The sequence below is a fragment of the Excalfactoria chinensis genome, chromosome 8, assembly GCF_039878825.1.
Source record: "Excalfactoria chinensis isolate bCotChi1 chromosome 8, bCotChi1.hap2, whole genome shotgun sequence".
Taxonomy (NCBI): domain Eukaryota; kingdom Metazoa; phylum Chordata; class Aves; order Galliformes; family Phasianidae; genus Excalfactoria; species Excalfactoria chinensis.
Window position 1 is genome coordinate 8,877,947 of NC_092832.1, and position 24,089 is coordinate 8,902,035.

Below are 24,089 nucleotides of genomic sequence, written 5' to 3' on the forward strand. Positions count from 1 at the left end.
GGGACTATACAGCAACAGGCAGTATCCTATTGCTTCTAAATTTAAAATATGCAGTTAAAACACACAGAACCATAAGGGGTTCTGTGAACTACAGCATTAAGACATTCGGTACTTTGTCAATGTGATCGGTGTGCACTGGAAAGGTATAGCATTATGACTCTAGCATAGGATGTAAACCAACACATTATATTCTTAGAGGTTCCAGAAGAGCTAGGTCTGGTATTTTTGAAAAGAACAAATAAAAAAGAACTGAACTACCAAGACATTAGCATAGTTACTGCACCTGCCTGCCAGGGTAACCAACTGCCCCAACACTGCCAGCCATTCCTGGAACTCCCTAAACAGCAAAAGGAAAGAATAAATAAATAAATAAATAAATAAATATACACACACAAAAACAGAAGAGAAAACAAGCTTAATGTCAGGTTTAGAGTTGTATGTATCATTATATGTAAGTAACTCCAACAACATCAACTACACATCCCTAAAAAAAAGCATTACAAGAGTAGTGTAAGACTTTGTGGGAAGAAAAAATACAAAACAGTATACCACTTACTTTAATAATAAAAATATATGTGCAACTTATGGAAGTAATTGAGAAAGACTGTGGGAGACAGGTCTTTACAGCAAAGTAACTACCCTGGTCATAACTATATTTTAACAAATGTGTGTTAAAAGTTTCATTTAAGAAGAATTCTTGTGCCCTTATGAAGTCAAATTTATTTTGTTCTTCTAGAATCATAGAATCATAGAATCATAGAATTACTCAGGTTGGAAAAGACCTTGAAGATCATCAAGTCCAACCGCAGCCTAACCAGTAGCCTATCTCTTAAAAAACAACCACTAAACAATACCACAACAACAAACCTCTGCTAAATCATATCCCTGAGTACCACATCCAAGCGGCTCTTAAACACATCCAGGGATGGCGATTCAACCACCTCCTTGGGGAGCCCATTCCAGTACCTAACCACCCTTTCTGTAAAGAAGTTCTTTCTAATATCCAACCTAAACTTGCCCTGGTGCAACTTGAGGCCATTTCCCCTCGTCCTGTCACAAGTCACTAGTGAGAAGAGACCTGCCCCACTCTCACTGTAAGAACCTTTCAGGTACTGGAAGACAGCAATGAGGTCTCCCCTCAGCCTCCTCTTCCTCAGACTAAACAGCCCCAGCTTCCTTAGTCTCTCCTCATAGGGCTGATTCTCCAAGCCCTTAACGAGCCTCGTTGCCCTTCTCTGGACCTGCTCCAGTACTTCCATGTCCTTCTTGAGCTGAGGTGCCCAAAACTGGACACAGAATGTGGCCATGGATTAGAAATGAATGGATTGAGCTTCTTTCCACCTTCATCCTCCAAGTCAATCCCAGAAGTCAGTTTTGTTGTTGTTTTACTACTCAACACCTGCACACCTTACTGTTTTCTGAAAAAAATGCTTTACTGAAATGACACCATGTGCTATGGTCCCATTACAAAGACATGAGAAGCTCCATCTATGTCTATTCACTTCCTTTTATGAAAGCCAAGTCCATAAAGTGGACAATACCTTAGCCTCAACTTCCCACTCACTGTCATATGTCAGTGTTACTACAGCAATGGAACAGGACACCTCCTCTGAGCTTTTCACAGCTGATTTATGGGGAACAGCAGTAACAGGAATCAGCACTCAAAAATGCAGAGACTTTCCCTGGACAAAAGGCGAGTCTGTATAAAGCCCTGGGTATCTTGATCTAGCTGCAGTGTCCCTGTTCATTGCAGGGGAGATGGACTAGATGGCCTTCATAGCTCCCATCCAGCTCCAAGAATTCTGTGATTCTATGAAAAACAGGTTGCTATATTTTTTGTCTCAATTTTCTGGCACCTGTTTTCAACTGGAAGAAATTCATCTTCTGATGGATGTTCTGCTATGGAACTAGGATCTATAGTCTCCTATTTTGTCTCAGATGGAACTTAAAATAAATATGCGTATGAAAAATCTCAAAATGTAGTGGAATCATTGCATTTACAGCCTCCTTTTAAAATTCTGCTTTTGCTAGCAGCTATTCAAGGAGTTCGACTATTCACAAATTCAGAGGAATACCTGCCTTTGCTCTAAAAGCTATTGGCATGATTTAAGTGCTATGGATGGCTACTGGTCTAACTTATCATCTTCTCCAGCCAAGTCTGAAAATGACAACACTAGTTTTATTTGCAAATCTAAACACTTCCACCTGAAGTGCTCTCTTAAAGTAGAAGTCTGAGTATTTTCTAAGCAATAATACAGGAAAACATGTACAGAATTAGTATGAGAACACTGAGATATCACACAGTTGCACATTGCCAATCTTCATATTCTTGAGTTGAACTGTCTTCAAAGAAACTCATGCTTGGTTGCGCAAATAGTTAGCAGAATTATTTTTCAATGCAAGTTGAACCTTTTTCCCTCCATGGAAACTGACTGATTACTTTTCCCTACCAACTCCTTTAAAGTTTGAGACACTATTCTCCTGAAGTTAACAATGAATTTTTCTTCCACTGGCTCTCGCTGCAGCCATCTACCACAGCCATTGCAGTAGAATGTTTGTGGGTCTATAATAAAAATCACCAAATCACCACTCACTGAAAAAAAAATTGTGGAAAGAACATAAAGTTATGCATGGTGTTCATGGATTGTTTTTATCTCCTTTCTGGTGTCTATCATCCGTTATTGTTGTCATTTCCCTTTGATTGTTGCCCAAAAGGGAGCTCACTCCTCCACTTATTCTGCTGCTAGGTGTCTTGCTCTTGCTAACACAACATATTTAGCAATTAGGTGCTGCAAAAAGTCGCTTCTTGAACTGACATGGAGGTGAGAAAAGGTACTGAATAGGCACTTAATTTGCAACATACTAGAAGATGAAGAATGCATTAAATTAGATTCTCTCTAACAATCTACTAAACTGTATATCTAACAAAAATTTCACAACAATTTCTGCCAAGCCAGCTTGGTTGGTCTTTTCTGTTTCATCTAGGCCATTCTTCACCACACTGATCATTACACAATCTGAATCCTTAACCAGTTGGTAATTTACACTGATTGCCTGCACTAAGCATATATATTGGATTATGCATTCTTCCATCATCAATGTCTCATCCAAAGTGTGCAATCTACTGTGTTTTCATTACTTACCTGCTCACCTTGTGGCCCTTGCAGTCCCATAAAACCTTTATGACCCTGCAGGTAGAGAAGCACATCTGTGATAAATACAAACTGACTTTTTTTTCCCATTCCAGTTTCCCATTAACAAGAAAAAAAAACATTATCCAAACTAGTTTGTATTGTCCCAGATGGTTCCCGGACATTCTCAACAATGGACTACATTGCAGGACACAATATTTCTTTCCTAAAAAATCATTAGAATAAATTCTAGCCCTTACAGAATTCCTACCAGTGAAGAGAATACCCTGCTCCTCATCCTAAAAATCTTTCTTGTGGTGCTGGAATCATGAAGCTGTTAAACTTTAATCATTTCAACCATTATTTAGCTCTTAAAAGAAAAAAAAAAAAAAGGAATTAAAAATATACCTAGAAACCTCAAACATGCTATCCACTTCAGTACACTTGAAATAGAAACCTGCTTGGTCTGTATGCTCACCTAGGCAGACCCAAGCAAGCTGACCATGTATGATCATGCATAGGCCAAGTATCTGTTCTCTGCATTTCTTGCAGAGGTACTGGAAATAAGTTCCCAAAAACTGCAGCTTAAAAAACAAACAAACAAACACACATAAAAAAACCTTCTTATTCTGCATAGAAATCTAACACAAAACTGGTTTTTAAGATGTCGAATTAGTAATAGAATTGTCTTGGATGACGTGGAATGCCTGGCTGTGTTGAGCTGTGATGTTCTTAGCCAGTAGAGCTTTAAAGTGATGTGACAGACCCACTGTAAGGAATTCTGCAACTGATTTCAGAGAGTCAGGTATCCCCACATTTTGGTTAAGTTTCTGTTGAACCAAAAGCATGCTGCTACATAGAATTAGTCATTATATACAAGATTAAAGGACAGAGTGACTGCCCAGTGATAATTTTAGGTAATAGAAGAAAATAACATGTTAGGCAATCTTACTATTATAGGACTGTTTAAAGAATTCTGTTCCAAAAGAGATGTATTCATTAAGAAACCCAAAGGCCTCCTTTTCTTTAAACTCAAAGCAGGTGTGTCCTTTCATTTTGCTAATCACACGTGGGATATTGCCGCTTTGCAAAATTATAAAGGATCAAAACCACAATACCATCCTGTAACTTGAGTCAAGTAATTTCGATATGTTATCTCACATCTGAAAAAGCAGCTCTGCTCTGCTGTTGAAAAAAATAATTAAATAAATAGAAGTAAAAAAGAAATCTGTAATTGATATCCTGAATAAACCAGTTAATCTGATTGTGGATAAATAAGTTGCTACACAATATTCTGATTTATTACAGTAATCTAAGAACAGGTATTGCTATCAAGCTGATAAAGCAGATCTAAAGACGCTCATAGAAGTCAGTAACACATATTTAGATTTCTAATTGTGCCTCAGAAGGCTATAAATTTTGTTATAGCCCCATTATGGATTCCATGAACTTTGCCAATTTCAGAATTTCATCCTCTTCTGATCAAATGACCAATTAAATAAGTGTCGCTAAAAGAAATATCTCAATAATCAATTATTTCAGTAGAAGGGAAGTACTGCTATATATGCAATCACTCACAGAGAATTCTGTCACAGTCTAGTTTTAAAGTGGGAGGGTTTAGCAGAAAAGAAAGCTGCATGGACAATCTCAAAAGAAGGAAGGAACTATGAGATAAAGAAGGACTAACCTGTGTGCATGTGCCTACACAAAAGCATCTTCTGCCTGAGAAAAACTGCAGTGAACTCCTGTTTTAGAGTAAATATTCTTTCTCAGAGTTAGCACAGTCTTAATTCACTTCAAGTCATTTAAGTGTTTCAAAATGAAGCTAAGGACCCAGATTAAGTGATGTCTGCACACAGGAGAACCATCCTGATGCTGACAAATCTCCACTGCAGTTGTCTGACTGTCAGAGGCAACTACCAACCTGTCTGCAGAGGTAAAGAAGGCCTTTCTTGTGGGGAGAAGAGAATGAGGGGATTTCCATCCTTACAAAGTCTCTGGACCACCACAAGGAAAGTTTTTCAAGGACTGATTTTAAGACGACACTGTCAGAGATAGCTTGAGATACGATTTGTGCACTTGAAACAGCATTCTCTGCAAACTAAATCCTAAGCTTCCAGCCACCATTTCTCTGCTTCAAAGATGCCTGAAAATCAAGCCCTTAAACAACTCATGAGCATGCAACTTTCTGCACTTATTCTGGAGCACATTCAGAACCCCATCCAGAGCAACAAAACCCTCACCCTGAACAGAGCAAAGCTTTGCTTTGCAGCTTGTGTTACAGGAAAGAGAAATACTTCATGTTGACATGCAGACATAAAGATATGTACCCTGACACATGCTGCGTAACAAAAAAGGTCAATCAAAATTATCTGTTCATACAGTTCTGACTGTTAACATAATTTTGTTTTACTATCTCACAACAAAAAACAAATAACTATAGTCTCAGCTTTATAGAAAGAAATACATCATTTTATAGCTATAATCCAAAGCAGCAGGTCCACTCACACTTTTTTACTGCACTGAGAACTTAATTTTTTTTTTTTTATTATTATTTTTGGTAAATTGAATCTTTTTAAGAAACATTTCTAACATGATCTATTGAACTCTTTCAGAAAAGAACCAGAAGCCTACAGCTTCTCAAAAGTTATCCAGGTCAAAGAAGCGAAAATAATATACATATTTGCCTCAAATTTCCACCATGCATAAACTCTGAACAACTTTGTACAAAGTCCAGAAGCAGGAAAATTTGGAGTAAAAAACTTGTTAAACAAAATATAATTCACAGGCACAGACAACACAGTCCTGTCCAGCGGAGGGCAGCAGGCACTGCAGCACACCCAGAGTGGTTCCATGGCCACCATCACCACAGATAGCATGGAATGGATGCTGGGTTTGCAGAAGCAGCAAACCCTGGAGTTAAGTGTTTCTGGAAGACACTAACAAAAATTGGTTTTAAAAAAAAAAAAAAAAAAAAAAAAAAAAAAAGTAATTTTCATGAAAATAACATGGACTTCTATTACATTTTTAAAAGAAAATCTGGAAGAACTGTAGACTCATTTGCTATTAACTACTTTTAAGAAACTGCATATGTCAGCATAAGCCATCTGTGAAAAAAAAAAAATAAATCAATTTTTGATGCCATTAATTCTCATATAAGATTTTCTCACATTCCTTTTTTAAGGGGAAGAGAAAGTTGATCATAAATAAGGTATTTACTCCACGCTGTGGCAATTACCCAGTAACACTGGATCACAGAACAAAAATTGAAGTACTTTTTATCGTGCAGTCTATTCTTGGATCCAGATGACTTCATAGCTACTTCTATTTACATTCCTTTTGAAATGATTTCCAAGATACCAATAAACTAACAGAAAAGGACCAGTCTGACAGAATGTTTACCCATTCATAAATATTGAAAAGTGATGCAACTAATTCTGAATTTATCATTGAAAAAATTAAGCATGAAATACTTTTTATTGTTTACAGGTTCAGTGCTGTTCAAAACCTGGTGCTCTTGCAATGCAGGTCAGGCAGAAGTTAACTTAAGCATGGTTCTAATTAGTGTCTGATGCATACAACATTCAAACAGACTGTAAAGTTTCCAGTGATCAAGTGATCCCAGTTCTTCACTGAGTCTCTACCCTCAGATAGGAGGTGAGTTCTTGTAGCAGGAAGAGAGCATGATAGCCATGAGATATTTATTTCCTTGCCCCTAAATATCAGACTCATGGTCCAGAACAAGTGACAGCTGCTTCCCATATAAAGAGCTTTAAAACAAAAATTACTTTGTTTTCTAACCATAAACCTGATGAAATGAGAAAGCATAATATTTGGAGAATCTCAAGGCTGCCCAAGTTCAAGTGAGCTACAAAAGCTATCGATGTCCAGATTTATTGGTTAGCTCTCACAAGGGGAATGCAAATTCTTGTTGCAACTACACGTTTGACCACTTCGTAAAACTCAGAGCACACGTGTTCGGCCAAGTGAGTTTCCACACTCCTCACATTACTTAAGTGATAGCTTCCTTTTCTGGTCACACATTAACTGCTTCTGTTAATTCTAGAAATGAATTAGTACTGGATTTATTTATTTATATTTATATGTTTTACTCTTTTACACAACTATTAAGACAATGTCAAATGAAGACATCTCATAACACTGAACACGAGTTTTGTTTCAATACCATTTCATCTTGAATTCATTAACAAGCGAGCCTTTAAGTATTAATTCTCCATTATATGTCATGGTGTGACCATGAATACCAGAGCTTATCTTTCTAACAATTTATCCCATCCTTTTGATGTACACTTTACAACTGCCTTTAATGCTACATAATACTAAATTCTACTGTTTTATTTGTTTTCCATTCTTTTTATTACACTTGCAAAACAGAAATGTCTTATTAAAAGATAGTACATAATAGCACTTCTCAGCTTTCTTGCCAATTTTTGCCAGTATGTCTATAATACATCCTAACCAGAGCGGCCTACATGCCAGATATTCTCTCCTTCCACGTAAACTGCACTCATTCCCTCACTCTGTGTTTATTTTTAAAGGTTGTATCATTTTCTCTAGTGACATCCTTCTGTTTCCTTTTCCAGAACTCCTTGTTTGCCTTTTGCCTTCCTGTATACATAGGACTGACGTAAGTTTTTATGCATTTATTAATGCAATATATAGTACCTGGCCTTTTTCATACTAAAAAAAAACAACAACCAACAAGAACAGTAGCACTCAAAATTGGAACTTATTTTACTTGGCTTCTATTTAGCAATTCTGGCACATGTTTGGAAAAGAAGTAAATAATGCAGAAGTACTACTAGCAAAAGAACACATGATCCCGCAGAGCTTTTTGCATACTGTGAAGTACACAAGGTAGGAAGAAAAATGAAAAGACTGAAAATTGAATAGAAACAATCTTACAATGGCTGTATCTTGCAGGCACACCTATACAACCAGCAGGGTTTGCCATACCTGCCACAATGTTTGCTTAGTTTTAGATTCTGACCTCATACATTTGACAGTACCAGCAGTAAGAAAAGCTCATACACTTTCTATCATTCTTCCTTCTGGTGGCTGTAGTTTTGAGCCAGGGAGGGCTATGTGAAATAGGAAACAGGAACTTACCTTCTGGCCTTTGATCCCTGGTGGTCCTGAAAAGCCTATTGGACCTGGATCACCCTGTACAACAACAGCCAGAATCAGTGTTGCATTGGACCACAGCATAGGCTATCAACATGTAGTAAATAATGTCTTCTCTTGAACATTTGGTATGAAAAAGATTATTATGATTATTGTTATTTTTAAGTCAGGCACAGGTTATTTTTACTTAAACGAAGAAAACCTGAGAAGGCTGCATTTCCTCAAGTACAGTAACTGGTAATAGAACTGAGGAAATCTGTGTTGGGTAAAAGATTAATTTAAAAACTCAAAACAGTGAGAAGAATAAAAATGCCTAATCTGATTTTTGTGGATTACAGATGCATGCTATATATATTTTGGTATAGCTCATACTTATATGTGGGTGAATTTTAGACTGTTCAATACAATATCCATAACAGTATGGGCTCCTGCCAATGAATATCCCTTGAGTTTCAAGGGGACAGGTTATAGCTCATGACACTAATAAAGCTGCCGGAAGTACAAACTGGCTAACTTGAAACAACGTTGCAATTTCCACAAAAACAGCATTAAGTTTCTTAGCAGGGCATCGATTGAAATATTGAATTTTGCTCAGCAGCTCTTTACCACTAAAAATACGTATTTAAGAATGTTAGGGTTTGATAAAAACAAAGAAATCTTATTTTACATATGCATCAGCAGTTAGTAAGTAACAGTTACTAGCAAATGATTGACTCATCATGGATAGACCAAGTCCTGGACTTCTATCTTTTTTGTACTTAGCATAAGCATTCCATAATTAAACTACCAGCAAATACTCCTAATAGAATTTTGCATAAATGCAAGTCATTCTAAGAATGAGAACACATTAGAATGCCATTAAATGTTTAGCATTATCACTTTCATTTAAAAGTTTCATACGCAAGCAGTAGCAGATTTGTTTTCTGAAAATAGTCACAAGCTAAAAGCCCACAACTTCTATGAAGAATCATACTAGATTATCTCAATATTTTATATATACATAACTATTTTGAGGAGAGAGAACAACTGCTAACTTGGCTGCAGAAGCCTAGAAAGGGCTAGATGGAATTCTCAAAAGTGAGGACAAATCTTAGCATCGAGTCTGACTAACTACAATAAAAACTGACTGGCTGCAATACTGTAGACAATGAGTGCACTTATCAGATTTTGTCTGTTTTGTACTAATGCACAGTGCTCAAGAAAACAGGGATCAGTACTTTGTCATTCCCCCAAACAAAATAAGATACATAACTCACATTTCAGCTTTAGTAGTAGTTCTTATTTACCTGTGGTTCATTACATCACCTGTGTCTCCACTGATCAGTCTCACAGAAGTGTCAAAACACATCAGAAGTACAACACACACAAAGCATTGTCTTGTTATAACTTGTGTAACTGCTAAACAAGACTTCAATATTTTTCAATAATGAAGTGTTACCTTTTCTCCACGTTTTGCCTGTCCTGGGGAGAATCCTGGGTCCCCTTTAGGGCCCTATTGCAGAGAAATTGAGCTTATTAATATCAACAGGGAAGAGAGTTTTTAAATTATATACATGGAAACAAATGTTTTAACTGGTGTAGCAAGAGAAAGGGAAATACACATAACTATCTGGTAATATAGATAATGCATCAGACAAAAACTTGCAATGAATCATAGCAAAATACAGCAATGCACACTGAAAGGAGATCTGTTTCTTAAATTCCACATCACAACAACATTTGATTACAAGTTTTCATTTGCAAATTGTCTAGGAATGCAGATATGTCAGTGTGCATGTATTCACAATTATAACCAAATATAAATCCTGTTTTCTGCTTTACCAATAAAATTTCCTCCATATATCAAACTAACACAAAATGGGTATAGGCAGAGAATGCCATTGTTTCAGTTCCCAATGCAATTATATTTTCAATTCCTTTGCATAGTAGGCCTGTTTATAACTGTTCACTTGCTTCAAAAGCTTAGCTTTCCTTATCACAGACCGGCACATCCCAACAAGGCTATGTAATGATATCATTTTCCAATATAGTGATTGCTGAGTTTTTAATCTCCATTCCAAATTTCTAGTTCTCCTAACACTTTCAGCAACAACTTTTTTTTCTCATAGGCATCCCCAGGAGCCTATCCATGAGATTAATACATTCCTTACAACACTTGGAAAATGCTCTTCTGAAGCACTCCTGCTAAGCAGAACCTGTAGTGTTTAATTGGTGCGTCAGACCACACAGAACAGAGTTCTTCAGCACAGCAAGAGATATCCAAGTATTTTTCAGCAACTGGTTTACATTTTGGAAGGCAAATTATTACATTCTTTGAACAAATCCAGTTTGTCTTCTGGTTTCATTTTCCAGTGCAGACACATTAAACAAAAAGGGGAAATAAAATCATGATCAGCTCTTGATTAGTTAAAATAATAATTAAAACAAACAAACAAACAAACAAAAAAAAAACAGAAAACCAGGCCATTGTTACACATCAGTTGTGGATGAACACTTGACCACAGGTCAAGATGTAAGGATAATATAAAGCATCTCATTATTTGATATACGTAACATTACAGAGTAGTTAAAACAGTGCCAAAATCCACAAGACAGATTTTCTTGTGCTAATCCTTTTCACAGAGAGCTAGAAATGCAGCCAAGCTTTATGAAATACTTTTTAATTACTTTAACACCCCTCCAATTGTTTACCAGGAATTAAATGCTGAGGATGCTCAGCTATTGGTGGGAACTGTCTACACATGTTCAGGGGTGGAATCTGTTTGAGAAAACCAATAGAAACATTTACAAGGATACTAGCTAACATTGTTCCATGCTTCAAACAAGTGCGTAAAGGATGCTTCAAAACTAAAAGGAAAAATGCATGGATTTCAAAGCTGCATTGTCAGTGACAGAACACTGTTGCAATTTATCTCCTATGTTTTGAGATCCAAAAATGTTTAATTTCAGCTTAGTAATCTTTGTAGGTCATCTAGATGCACACAGTCAACTCATGGTGAGCACCTGGATAGTTTTTACTTAAAGTTTCAGAAGGCGCTTGTATTGAAAGGATAATTTATAATATAACAAATTAAGAAGTGTGCTACACACCTACTGAAATATGTGTACATATATATATACACACACAAGTGTATATATATATATATATAGAGAGACATGCATATAGAGAGAGACACACATGCATATATACACACAAACATGCATTTGCGCATACATTTCTATTCATAAATTCATGAATATGGCTACAGAGTCATTAAGGATTATGACCCAATGGAGTGAGAAAATCCATAATAAAACAAATCTTAGGAGTAACTGGTTATAATTGTTTTTCTAACAATGTACATTATTATACAGCTAGCACAGATAATGTAACAATTAATTGTGGACCTCTGAGTTTACCAGTTCCTATAAAAGCAGATACTAACTAATGAACACATACCAGATAGAGTTATTCAGTTTTACAGTGTTTAACACTGAAAGCTTTATTAAATTTCTTTTTATGTCCTCAAGCAGTTTTTAACACCTGCCATGACAGGTCAGATTTCTGCCATAAGGAATTGTGCTAAAACAAATCAAAGTTCCTGCTGTTTTTTTACTAACTTATCTATCAAATTGTTTAAACTAAATATGAGTCGAAGGCATTCTACAGTTGCACAAATCTGTCAAGTCTATTTAAAGGGGCATTGAGTGACACAGATTTGAAGGGTTTTTATCTGAGCTTCCAGGTCTAGTATTTTTGCTGCAGTTTTAAGTATCACATCAAGTGTGAATGTCTGAAATATCGGAGTATTTAAATATGAAAGACTGGACACCTACAAAAAGAGGAATTTATAGAGAATGACTCAGTTTCTTTTTTCTGTTCTTGTTCTTAATCAAGGCAAAAGATTGCAGACAACATTGCTTATTCTCCCTTAAATTCCAGTTTATCTACGAGGTTAGGCTGATTTACACAAACTCCTTTGGGATGCACAGACTGCTTACTTGCAAGCCACCATCCTGGACAGTTTCCTTATTCTTGGATAAACTGCTATTTTGTTTTGATTTTAAGTTTTGTTTGATTGATTATATTTAATTAAAAATTGCTTATGTTAACAGTCCCCATCCATAAACTGAAGACAAACAATTGCTTCTATTACAGGAAGTGCTCCTATGGCTTCCAAAAAGCCATTAAGAAGTCCATGTATTTACACAGAAACATGGATAAATTAACTCACCTTTGGACCTGGCAATCCGGGTAAACCTGGATTACCATGTGGTCCTGGAATACCCTATAGAAACAAACAAAAAGAAAGGGATTATTCAGCAATTCACTAAACTGTTCACATTCATCCAGCGAATCATTTTACTGTGTTACTGTTGTTTGTAGAAGCACTGGTTGAGATTTTTAAGAGAATCTCAAGAAATGAGCACAGCCTACTAACAATAAAAAGTTAAGTATTCCCAAATCTTGAAAGGAATTCAGCATGCACTGACTGCAGACTGGCTCTGCAGCTGCAGAACTTGGAGGCACTGGATTAACACAGAGAAATCACATTGAGACACTCAACTATTAGTTACAAAATAAGGAACTAGAATAGTGTTCACTGTCTGAAGGGAGGACATAAAGCAATGTATTCTACCTCCTCAAAACGAATCACTACAGACAGAAACCCTTCAGACCGTCTCATAGCCGGTGTAAAAAATGGATTTGTTGCCAGAACAGTTCAACTGAAACTATTCCAGGAACCGAATGGCTAACCAGGACTGTCTATATCTAGTAGCTGGAACACCACCCAAGATAAATGTCCATTCTTGCAATACGCTGAGTAATCTTCAATTGTGATGAAGTGTGCATATTTCTGCAGTGGCTGTCAGCAGCTATCCTTCTTCCAAAAACTGAAGGACCAAACCAGTGAAAAGTTAACTCCAGCAAGTCAGCAGCAAAGCTTGTCCTGGATCCACTACAGCCAAAACTTCACATAAACTGAAAATAATAAGATTCTGTTTCAGCTCTCTCATACACTCAGTGTTCTTACAAAAGATAAACACAGCGTTAATTTTTCCTTCACAGTGTCAACACAGAGCTGTGAAGGCATCCTGGTGAAACAGGAGGTGCTGAGGGAATTTGGCCTCCCTGCTGGTTATTTCTGAACTTCCTGAAAGTTTATTCTGGAGAAATTGGAAAAAGAAACAAATATGAAACTCAAAACTGTGTGTCAGATGCAGATTTAGCTCTATCACAAATAATAATAATTTAAAAAAATTGGAATTATTTTTTAGTAGAAATCTGTAATATTAATCAGGTAGTGTCCAATCCACATGAACCACTGTCTGGATCAGGAATGTCTGGATCTTCCACTCTGTTGTGGGAGTTTGGTGGCCCTGCCAGGCAGGGGGGTTGGAACTTCATGATCCTTGAGGTCCCTTCCAACCCAGGTCATTCTGTGATTCTGTGATCAGGTTCGAACCTTGGAGGAGGCCCAGGCACTGCAGCTCCACACTCCACTGCTTCCCAATACCTCTAGTCACGTTTTTGGACCACAAAGGGCAGCTCACACAACGGAAGACAGAAGTCACAGGGCAGATTGGTAGATTGTTGTTTGCATCAACAGGGTTTTACATGTTTTTTTTTGGCCCAAAACACTTCTCCATCATATCATGTCTCTGCACTAACTGCACTTGCAGTATTGAATAGTAAGGATCTCAGGCATTTAAAACAAATATTATTTGCTTAAAATACTTTCTCAGCTCTAGAATGTGTTTTAAACTCTGTTTGTGTCAGAAATGCTGGTAAATATTCACCTTGCTCATTTCCTCACCTCTCCAGACACCCTATACAACAATATAAGACATGTTTTCTGACATAGCTTATAGTTCAGCAACACAAAAATTCATGCTGTACAAACCATCAGCTTATCTTTAGCAGGATAATTTGGAAACAAAACAAAACAAGACATCAAGTGAGGAAGATATGGATTTGAAAAGATTGTTTTCATGTTATACTTCTAAATGTGTCTCATGCAGTCCCTTGTCACCAGCTGCCCTAAAGCACCAGGTCAGTTCCTGCCCCTTGGAGGGCTGCACTTTCCTAGCCAGCCACACCAAGTTTTGAAAGCCAGCAGAAAACAGAACATTGAACGCAATGTGGAGTGACAGCTTGTTTAAATGTGCCTCAAAGGCTGATTTGACATTACTCCCACACATCTGCTGGGATTTTTGTATAATCTGCTCCCTTGCTTCCCACTTGCCATTTGGCTAGCTATGTGAATTCCAGCCATAACCACTTACATCCTCAAATACCACAGCCCAAAATCTTCTATGCAACAAATCCTTACATTACCTATCACAACTTTTGTCAAGCTGCTGTAACACTAGAGCCTAAAATAGATTATTGAGAACAATTTTTTTATGTCTTGCAGTGGTTAAATTTGTGTTCACTGCCTGCTTGTCTGCACAGGGACACACATTACTCATTCCTCATTCCAAAACTAAATGAACTTGACCTTAGGTTGCAGAGTACCAGATGGGGCCAGTGTGGAAAATACCAAAAAATTAATATTGCAAGCAATTAAAGGTAGGAAAAATGTCACAATGCCCTGCATATATGCACCCTTACATAGAACTGACCACACTGGGAGCTCACAGCAGAAGATAAAGTTACTGTGCCATATTTTAACCTATCTTCCAAATCTTAGGAATCACACTTTCATAATCAACAAGTATGCAAATAAAGATGAAAAAAAAAAAATTATACCATATCCATCTTAATTGTCAGTGACCTGTGCAGAGCTACACAAGAACATAGCTCTTTTACTCACCCGAGGACCTCTTTTTCCCGATGGACCAGGAAGACCTGGAGGACCCGGAGGACCCTGGTGACAGAAAAATCAAAACAATTGAGGCTAAAAACAAACACAAGGATAGCACCACAAGTCTGAATAACACTGGTTCTTCTATCCAATGATTTTCTGGTTGTGGAAGACTTCACTGCTTGAAAAATGAGTCTTAAGCTACAAGCACGTGTGTTTTTAATTTTGCTCAATATCAGACGTTTAAAAATCACTTCTGGCCTGAGGAATTGGAGCCAACAATCTAGATTAACACAAATACATTTAAGCAAAATTTACAAAGGAAGAACAGCTCATCTCAATAATTGGAAACCAGATCATTGTATTTCAAAACAAAGAGCAGAATAGTTAAGTATTTTTAATAAATACGGAGGCATGCCAAACACTTTATGAAGTCAGACAACTTGTTATGAAAAATGAGATAGCACTGCACAGAAAAAAACAGGCATGAATAGAAGAGACAGTAAATATGGAGAAATGATCATTTGGTTTCACCAGCTGTGAGCTTGGGATGAGAATAACTGGCACTGTGCCCATTCTCTGTTTCACTTGCAAATAAAATATATCATTCACTTAAAAAAAACCAAAAACACAGATTCTTCTATTTTTGTGAATGCATTCCTAAATAGTTTACAGTTTATATAGTTTATAACCTGATGAATCTTTTGCAAATAGCTCAGATTAACAGCTATTCTAAGAATGTTAGATAGTATGTTACTATCGGTGCTGATTGCAAATTTTCAGTGGCCAAGCCAATTACCTTCATTTGGCTAAAATACAGGCCACACACAATTCTGGATAAAAAACAAAACAAACAAACAACTGTTATTCTGAGTAAGAGCAAAAAATAAATAAATAAAATGCAGTAATCCTTTACTATGATTAATTGGAAAGGACTATTTTAACTAGACAATAGACAATACTGAAGTGATACAATCTTCTACTACAAAGTTTCAGTATTATGGATTCCTGAAGATGCCACCCTGCTCATTCACAAAAAATCTGCTAGAGACACTTGAATAGTTACAGCTCTACTAGTTAAACAAAACAGGAAAACAGTGGGAATTTCAAACTGCAGAATTCAAGTCTTTATTCATAAAAGTCTAGCTGAATTCTGGAACCCCCCTGACTGTTTCAAAACCAACTTAATTGGGAAATGTCAGGTTTAGGAGCAAGGCTCTGTAACACAGGTGGGTTATCCTGAATACAAATAATAGCCTTTTTTTTTTTTTTTTTTTTTTTTTTCTTGGGCTGGTAGTTATGCAGTTATATTGAGATTCTGGTCATTGCAATTGCTAGGATTTTACTCAGTCAAAGTGATTTTGAAGAATTAAGTAGAAGAATTAGATATGCTATCCATAAAGGAAGGTCTGAATTCTGGAGCCCTGCTTTATAGCAATGGGTGAATTCCGCAGCTGTTGGATCATGGAATTCATGGGGCCTAATTATACAAGGCAAGAATCAGTTCTGGTAGATGATTAAGAGCTAAAATGAAGCTGAGGAGTCTAAGAACCACAAAAGCTAGTTCTTGCCTGTCAACTCCAATAGAAAAAACGTTATTTCTGTGCTGAAATCTTGAAAGAAGGTTCAAACCAACCACAACATAATGAGAGAAGAAAAAAATAAAAGGGGCTTCATGCCTCATCAGGATTTCTTTTTGCTGCAGGGAAGCTCTGCAAGTCCCTCACTGCTGTTTTTGTAGGATCCCCACTGATAAGACTCTGTGGATACTTATTTATTAAAATGTAAGAGCCTTAAAGATAAAACCTGGATTATTACGGTCTTCTCTCCAAGGATGTACTAGACTGAGAAACCAAGAGTATCTCTGCAAGTCTGAGTTCAATGACAGCAGCAGGCACAGTGCCACACGACCTCCACCAAACACAATTCTTTACAGAAATCTTCTGTGGAAGAACCATTCAGAGACCCTTTTCTTGCTTCAGCAAAAACCTCTGTGGCAACAAGAGCTTTAGTCTACCCATAGGCTCAGTGGGGTCCATTTGTCCTTCCAGCTGAATTTGTGCCCACAGTGGTCTGTGGTCCGCCTAGCTCTGCAGTGCATCACTTCTAAGACCTTGGGCATGTTATTGAAACTCTGACTTAGCAATGCACCATAAGACAAACATACAAAATCATAGCATACGCATCTTTCATATACATTTTGAGCTCTCCGGATCAGGTGGTACGAATCATTGAATACACAGTGTCTGCATCTAGCAAAACCAGAGCATCAGTTTGCAGCTGCTTAGTACGCACACACACACACAAAAACAAACAAACACCAACAACCCCAACATTAGCAGCCATTTCTGTGCCACGTAAGAAATGGTGATTTCAGTCTGCTACAGTCAATAAATTTAAATATACAATTTTAAAATTACATGCTATGAATCAAAACTTTCCATTAGCAGTTGTTAAATGTCACAAGCAGCAAAAATGAAAATTAACCTCAATTCACATCTATAACAGCTACATATATAGCTGTACACTCGTCCCCATAAAGGGCTAAAAAAAAAATGAAAAAAGAAGAAGACTGGCTTCACATTCACAAGATTGCATCAAGATTCTGTTTAGAGTAAAAATTAAATTTCTACGTAAGTTTTCAGTTGCTGACTACCCAAAGAAAATATTTTTTCAGTGCTGAGATGATACATGCATATTCAAGAAACTGCTTGCCCCCTCCTATCAAAATACTTTCCAGTAATAACCACACAAATACAAGAGAATCACATGGAGAACAACTCTCTCCATGCCACAGTTTAACAGATTTTAACTAGAGACTCAGACAAGAGTTAATATAATCTCTCCAAGACTAAATAGGAACCTCTGTCCTTTCTTGCATGTAGTTCTGTGTGCATTGACCCCAATTTTATGTATGAAAAAGTTTATGACCCTCAAGCACACAGTAAGAAAGGAAAAATTAGTGCTATTAAAAGCACTGCTGTGCATTTGCAGTCATTTCAGAGATCTCTTACCCTGCTAAATGAAGAAATGCCACAAAATTGAATTCTAAACATTACTTCTCGTGCAGGTTTGCATGATCCTGTAACTGTGGGTTAGGAATGGTTTGAAAGGAATAGATTCTACAAGCGGTCTGCTTCAACAATTACAAATTTTGATAGCATCACTCAACTGAGAAAACCGTATCATTCTTCCAAACAGTCTGGTTGTTCTTTTCATGGAACAGTGTCTACATTTGTAGAGAGTATGAAATTACCCTGTAATTTTATTAAGTGAGCAGCCTCCATAATTAGCAGTTAGAAACATCTGGCTGCAGTTCAAATTTTAAAAAAAGTTTGGGTTGCCCACCACTTCACCAGAATTGAATGCCTATGTATTCCACCAGTAAATAAAAATACACTCCATATAGGCCAAAATTATATGCCAGAGACACAGTTATGGCAGACAGACTTTTGCACAGTACAAATGGGAAAAGCAGTAATCACAGCCTGGCACGTTTTTCCAGATCTATTTCAAAGCCTCTTTTAAATCTATGTTGCTTCATTATAAAGAGCGTAGTAAAGGTAACTTACAGGAGGTCCAGTCTCCCCCTTTAAACCTCTGCTACTTCCTATTTCAAACATTTTGCCATGATCTTCATAGTTGTAGTTATCAACATCAATATAATAAGTGTTTTCTGTGTGATAAGTCTTATTAACATCAAGTGGATCTTCTTCCAGACCAAGCTGATTATCTAGGGAGAGGTCAGCAGTCAAACTGTACAGAGTTGTGTTGGAGATCTGCTGCTTTTTGGTTGGTTCATCTAAATGCTGTTTTTCTTTGCCCATTCCCTTGCTTTTCATTTTTTTCTGTTTTACGGGGAAGATCAGAGAAAGCTCACTTTGGCTGTCTGCATCTTCTGTGGTAGTATGCGAAGTATTTGGATATGAAGCCTTGTTTTTTTCAGTGCTGCCTCTTTCTTTGCTTGGCTCCTGCTGGTGAAGGGGAAGACTGGCCTCCTCTTGGAGTTCTGTTTCTGGCCACACTTCTAGCAGCAGGGGTTTAGACTCTGCAAATTCTGATGCTGAGACATTTATTGACTCAAGGTACTCCAGTACAGAGTGAATCCGAGCTATGTTGGTAACAGGACCATTTGATGCTTCTTTCCTTTTATAAGATACATCTTCCCACTGTTTTTTCTCAACAATATCTTTCTTCAAAGAAACATCCAGCACACCAGCATATGGTGTTCCTAGCAGAGATCGATATGTTTCAGCCTGGCGACACTGCTGTTTTACGTATTTACAATAGTTTGCAGAGGCTTCTCCAGAGGGGATGATATCTAGCTGGCATATAACTCCTTCAAAGCTGACAGAGTGAGAGTTCATTCTTCCCAGGGTAAATAAACCATCCAAATCAAATGCCTCCACTTCATAAAGCATTTCCCTGCTATAGTACTTCTGTCCGCACTCAGCAAACATTGAGACAGTCTTGTCTCTAATTTCAATGGCAAACCAGTGCCACTGTTCATTATGAACACTATAATCAAAGTACACAGGCTGCTTCCCTCCAGTGTACACCGCTACCTTTCTCGGTAGCAACTGGACACCAAACTGCAGTCTAGTTTTGTTCCTAATACTGAAAAGAAAAGCATTGTTTACAGTGTAAGAGTACAATCCAACCAATATGGTAAAGCGACGCCCTAGACTTGCTGGTATGACTTCAGCGACGGAGGCCTCGACATGAGCGTCACCAGTCAGCACAACTCCAGACACGGCCAGGCGAACCCCCTGGGGCAAGGGTGGCACTGCTGAGGGCACTGGCGTCACTGACGGCTGCTGGACATCGCTCACAAGGCCGAGCTGATGAAGGACATCTACTGCTGTAAAAAGAATTGAAGGCATATTGTTCATTTCACTCATGAGCTCAAATTCAGATCCAGATAAACAAGTGTAAAACATATATGTCAGTCTTTCACATAAATACCACAAATTTAATTAAGGCTTTCCTGACAAAAAAATATTTAATAAAAAGAAGCTCACGTAATGCCCAGTGGAAGTTAATTCATTCATGAAACTGAAAAGTCCCCATTTGCTGTTATCAACCTTTTCACAAGAGTTAATGAACATACTACTTCCATTTTGCAATTCCTGCCTGCCTCCCCTTCAAAACAAGAAACAAACAAACAAGCAAACAAAAAACAAAACAAAAACAAACAAACAAAAAAACATGATTTTCCTCTTTGTCTGAAAAATATTAACATTCAAGGGAGGGATATTTTGTTTCCATGAAAGGACAAGCTATCACTAACACAGTAAGCAGTGCCCAGGGGCATCGTGCAAGCTCCTTTCTCACCGGTCCTCAGAGCAGAGGTGGACAGCAGCCAGCAGCCCAGACTAACATCGACATTGACATCGACATTGTGGTACTCAGGGATATGATTTAGCAGAGGTTGGTTTTTTTTTTTTTTTTTTTTTTTTTTTTTCTTAGAGATGGGGTACTGGTTAGGCTGCGGTTGGACTTGATGATCTTCAAGGTCTTTTCCAACCTGGATAATTCTATGATTCTAATTCTATGATTGACCCTGATCTCAGCACCAGGTAGGGCCAGACAAGGCTGAAGTCCGTTCCAACCTAAACTTCTCAATTTTCTGTGCAAGGGGAAGCTGAACATCACACAGTTTTCATAGGCACTATTGCACAGAAGCATTTTTTTTTCTGTAACAACTGACTGGACCTGAGCTACAGGAAACTGCCTATATTAAAGATGACTAATATTATTTAACCATTGCACTGATACAATAAACCTAATGGGGAACAGAACACTTCCTACAGCATTTAACTGAGGGTATTACTTTTAATTTTATTTATTTATTAATCATGCAACTGAGTGCTCTTTTTAAGCAAATAAAGCTACTAAATGGCATAACAAAATGGGAGAAACAAAGAGAAGCTAAAGAGCAACTGAAACAAATGGATTTTCACTATTTTAGTGGAAAAAAGGCTTCTTTCCCAAGTCTTCTTTTTCTCTGTTTACAGAATGTATTCACAGCAAACTTTAAGAACACACAGATGTTGGCTTAGTATCAGCAGTAAATTATGACAAGAGTCTGAGACTTCCTTGAGAGTGGTTTAAAAGTTGGAACCAAAAGCATCAACCTGGGCGCACTGTGCATCTTGAAAATTAATTACACACCTTGTGGTGTTTCTATCCATGTTAGAGATCTGCAGGAGAGCCAAGATTGGCCTGGCAGCCAGCCCAACTAGAACTATGGGGAGAGCATGTCTTTGCAGAAAGTCACGCGTACGCCAGTTTCTCAAGATGTTCTGCCTCAGAGCAATTAACTAACTAGGCTGTATTTTAATCTGTCAAACTGATAAGAGAGGTCAGGTTATAGAAGAAGTATTCTACTTTGCAGCTCTGTTAATGAACCCCCGCACTTTCCCAGGACCCTGGTCCTGCACGTTCCGTGTGCAGTTACAGAGAGGAAAGCTGTACATGTGTATTCCTCTGGGCAATACAGAAATCTCACAGGGACAAGCAGCTCCACATTGGCTTCAGAGACAGCTTCAGCACTTCTGTGCTACACTGCACCAGGAAAACCAATCCAACTTAACCGTATACTTGATTATCACAATTTTAATCTTTAGTATTAGGCTGATATTTGTAAATATTTATCATTAAATAGTTACATTTAAAAATAACAGTGTCAAGTGATCTCTGCCCAAAGCATTATAACTGAAGAATAAAACAACAAGTCTACCATACTGAGATAGAACAGCCAGTTTTAAAATGATGTTCAGGAGCACTCTTTCTAAATCTCAAATGACAAATTTTGGCAGTTCTAATTTGTAAACATCACATTGTTTAAAAATTATTTTTAAAAAGGAAAAGCAATATTGAGAGAGAAGAGACATAAAACACTTTCTCCACATCCTGCAAACTACAACAGGTCTCGAGAAGGCTCAGCATGGAGAAATACTGCATGAAAAATAACAGCAAAGATTAAGTACCAGCTAATTATTCCTTGCTGACTTACTGCCTATTAACCCACCATCAAGCCAAAAGGCTGTTCCAGACATTTTTGGCCAGTCACTTCATTTCTGGTCCAATTTTATTTTTTTTTTTTACTTTTTGCTTTTTTAAGCTTTCAGAAGCTCTTGGCAGTACACAGGGTTTTGGGAGCAGGCAGCCCTCTTAGCTCTTCCTCCCAGCATGACAACCACAACTTTCTTTACCTATCAGTAGCCAGTTTTCTTTGTTTATCCATGTCTGCGCAACATCTGTCTTCGCTTACTGTTCACCCAATCCATTAGTCCCCCAAATTGTAACAGCTCCTCTTCTTCAAAGAGAAGCTATTTGGGTTTTTTTTGTGTAAGTTGCTTTCTTTCCATCTTCTAGGATTACTTGTAAAATTCACAACATAATTGGATTGTGAAGGGAAGGAAAACTTAACAGAAGTTAAGACTATATATATCACAAAACAATCCCCAAAAGAATGGCGAGTAGTGTTGTGTGTCACTCTTTTGTTCAGTCTCTGTTGTTCATCTTCCATACTCCCCCACTTTCATGACTTTTCTAAGGGCAGAATATTTGGGGTGTTCTCTCCATTTCAGCAAACCCAATACACATATGATTTGTCTTCCAACATGGGTACAGAAAAGTGAAAATCATTCATTTGTCAGCTTCACCAGAACTCAGCAGGTTACCCATTTCCCAGGTGGTGCTTTTGCAGTTGGATAATTTATAACCCAGTGTTGCAAATGATACTTCCTGGACACCAAGGCAAGGTAACTAGCACAGCAAAGCCAGCCAGAGATGCATATTCTGCATGTTCTCAGGACAAAAATCAAAGAACAATTCATAAAAGTCAAGGCTGTATATTTACATGTATTTCACTGAACAGAGCTTATAGCACCCTACCATAACGCATTAAGTGTAGCTTCTCAAGTAAAGCACATGCTATCTGATCATCTCAGAAAGAAAGAACATTAGTTACTCTTGCTAGTGTCTTCCTATTTGACAGAATACTCCTTTTGAAACACAGAGTGCAAAGAAAGCTTTGATACCAGCTTAGGTGTTAACATCATTATAAATGAGCAGACTAACCTGTTTCTAGACAAACCCTAAAGCTCTGTGAATGGAGCAGTGCTACCTCAGTGCATACCGTATAGACTGAAGGATATTCTTGAGCCATTCTGACTTTTCCTTTTCCTCCCTTCCCCACAGACTTGTTTCTCTCAAGATTTCTATTTATTTATTTATTTGAGAAAATAATGTCATTCACTTATGCTTCCTCCTCTAACAATTTTGAGTCCTATGATTCAACTACAAGATTTCTGAAGGAGAGATTTCTGGCATACACACTGTAAGGTGGAATGATACAAAGATGGTAACAGATATTCAAAAGGTTATTTATGAGGAAAGACTCACTGATATGGATGCCTTCACTGGGAAATGTTGAGGCAATCTCCACCAGGAAGCAATCTCCAAGAGATTCTGCCTTAGTGGTGGCCAGCCCTTAAATGAGGTCTAGAGGAGGCAGAGTCAAGCTCCACCCCTTCGGGGAGCACAGCTAAATTACTCTCACCTGTGCTCCCACAGCTGACCTGACACTTGCCTCAGCTGATTAATCAGAGGTTCAGGCTGTGATTACCAATTTCCCATACACGCACTTACTCAGTTGCTTTTCAGGAGTCGCATTTTTCCATCTCCTAAAGCTGCTGAGTTTCAGGGGCATGGGTGAGCAAGGTGCAGAAACAAAAAAAAAAACCAACCAAACAAAACAAAACAAAACAAACAAACAAAAAAACACACCACCACAACAACAGCAACAACAAAAACACAACTTTGCCAAGCACAAGGAATAACAAGAAGGAAAAATAACACTGCTGAGAGTAGCAGTGGGATGCTGGAGGTATAACTATGAGGCTCTAGTAAGATGTTATCAGGAATGCAACTTGACTTAATCATGAAACCCAGCTGTTTGCATCCAGCTGAATATCACATGAAGATCACAGTTACCACATCAGCCAAGGACAAGCTA

At 37.7% G+C, this 24,089-nt stretch overlaps 1 protein-coding gene across 1 annotated transcript in view; it reads right to left on the reverse strand.

Annotated features, from left to right (window-relative positions):
- Positions 1-24,089, reverse strand: part of COL24A1 (collagen type XXIV alpha 1 chain) — a 110,318-nt gene that overhangs the window by 80,338 nt on the left and 5,891 nt on the right. Inside the window, exons 3-9 of the mRNA XM_072343519.1 lie at positions 18,637-19,925; positions 15,074-15,127; positions 12,491-12,544; positions 9,715-9,768; positions 8,262-8,315; positions 3,144-3,188; positions 284-337 (exon numbers count right to left, since the gene is read on the reverse strand). Of these exons, the coding sequence (XP_072199620.1) occupies positions 284-337; positions 3,144-3,188; positions 8,262-8,315; positions 9,715-9,768; positions 12,491-12,544; positions 15,074-15,127; positions 18,637-19,925 (1,604 nt within the window). The remainder of the gene's footprint in view (positions 1-283; positions 338-3,143; positions 3,189-8,261; positions 8,316-9,714; positions 9,769-12,490; positions 12,545-15,073; positions 15,128-18,636; positions 19,926-24,089) is intronic.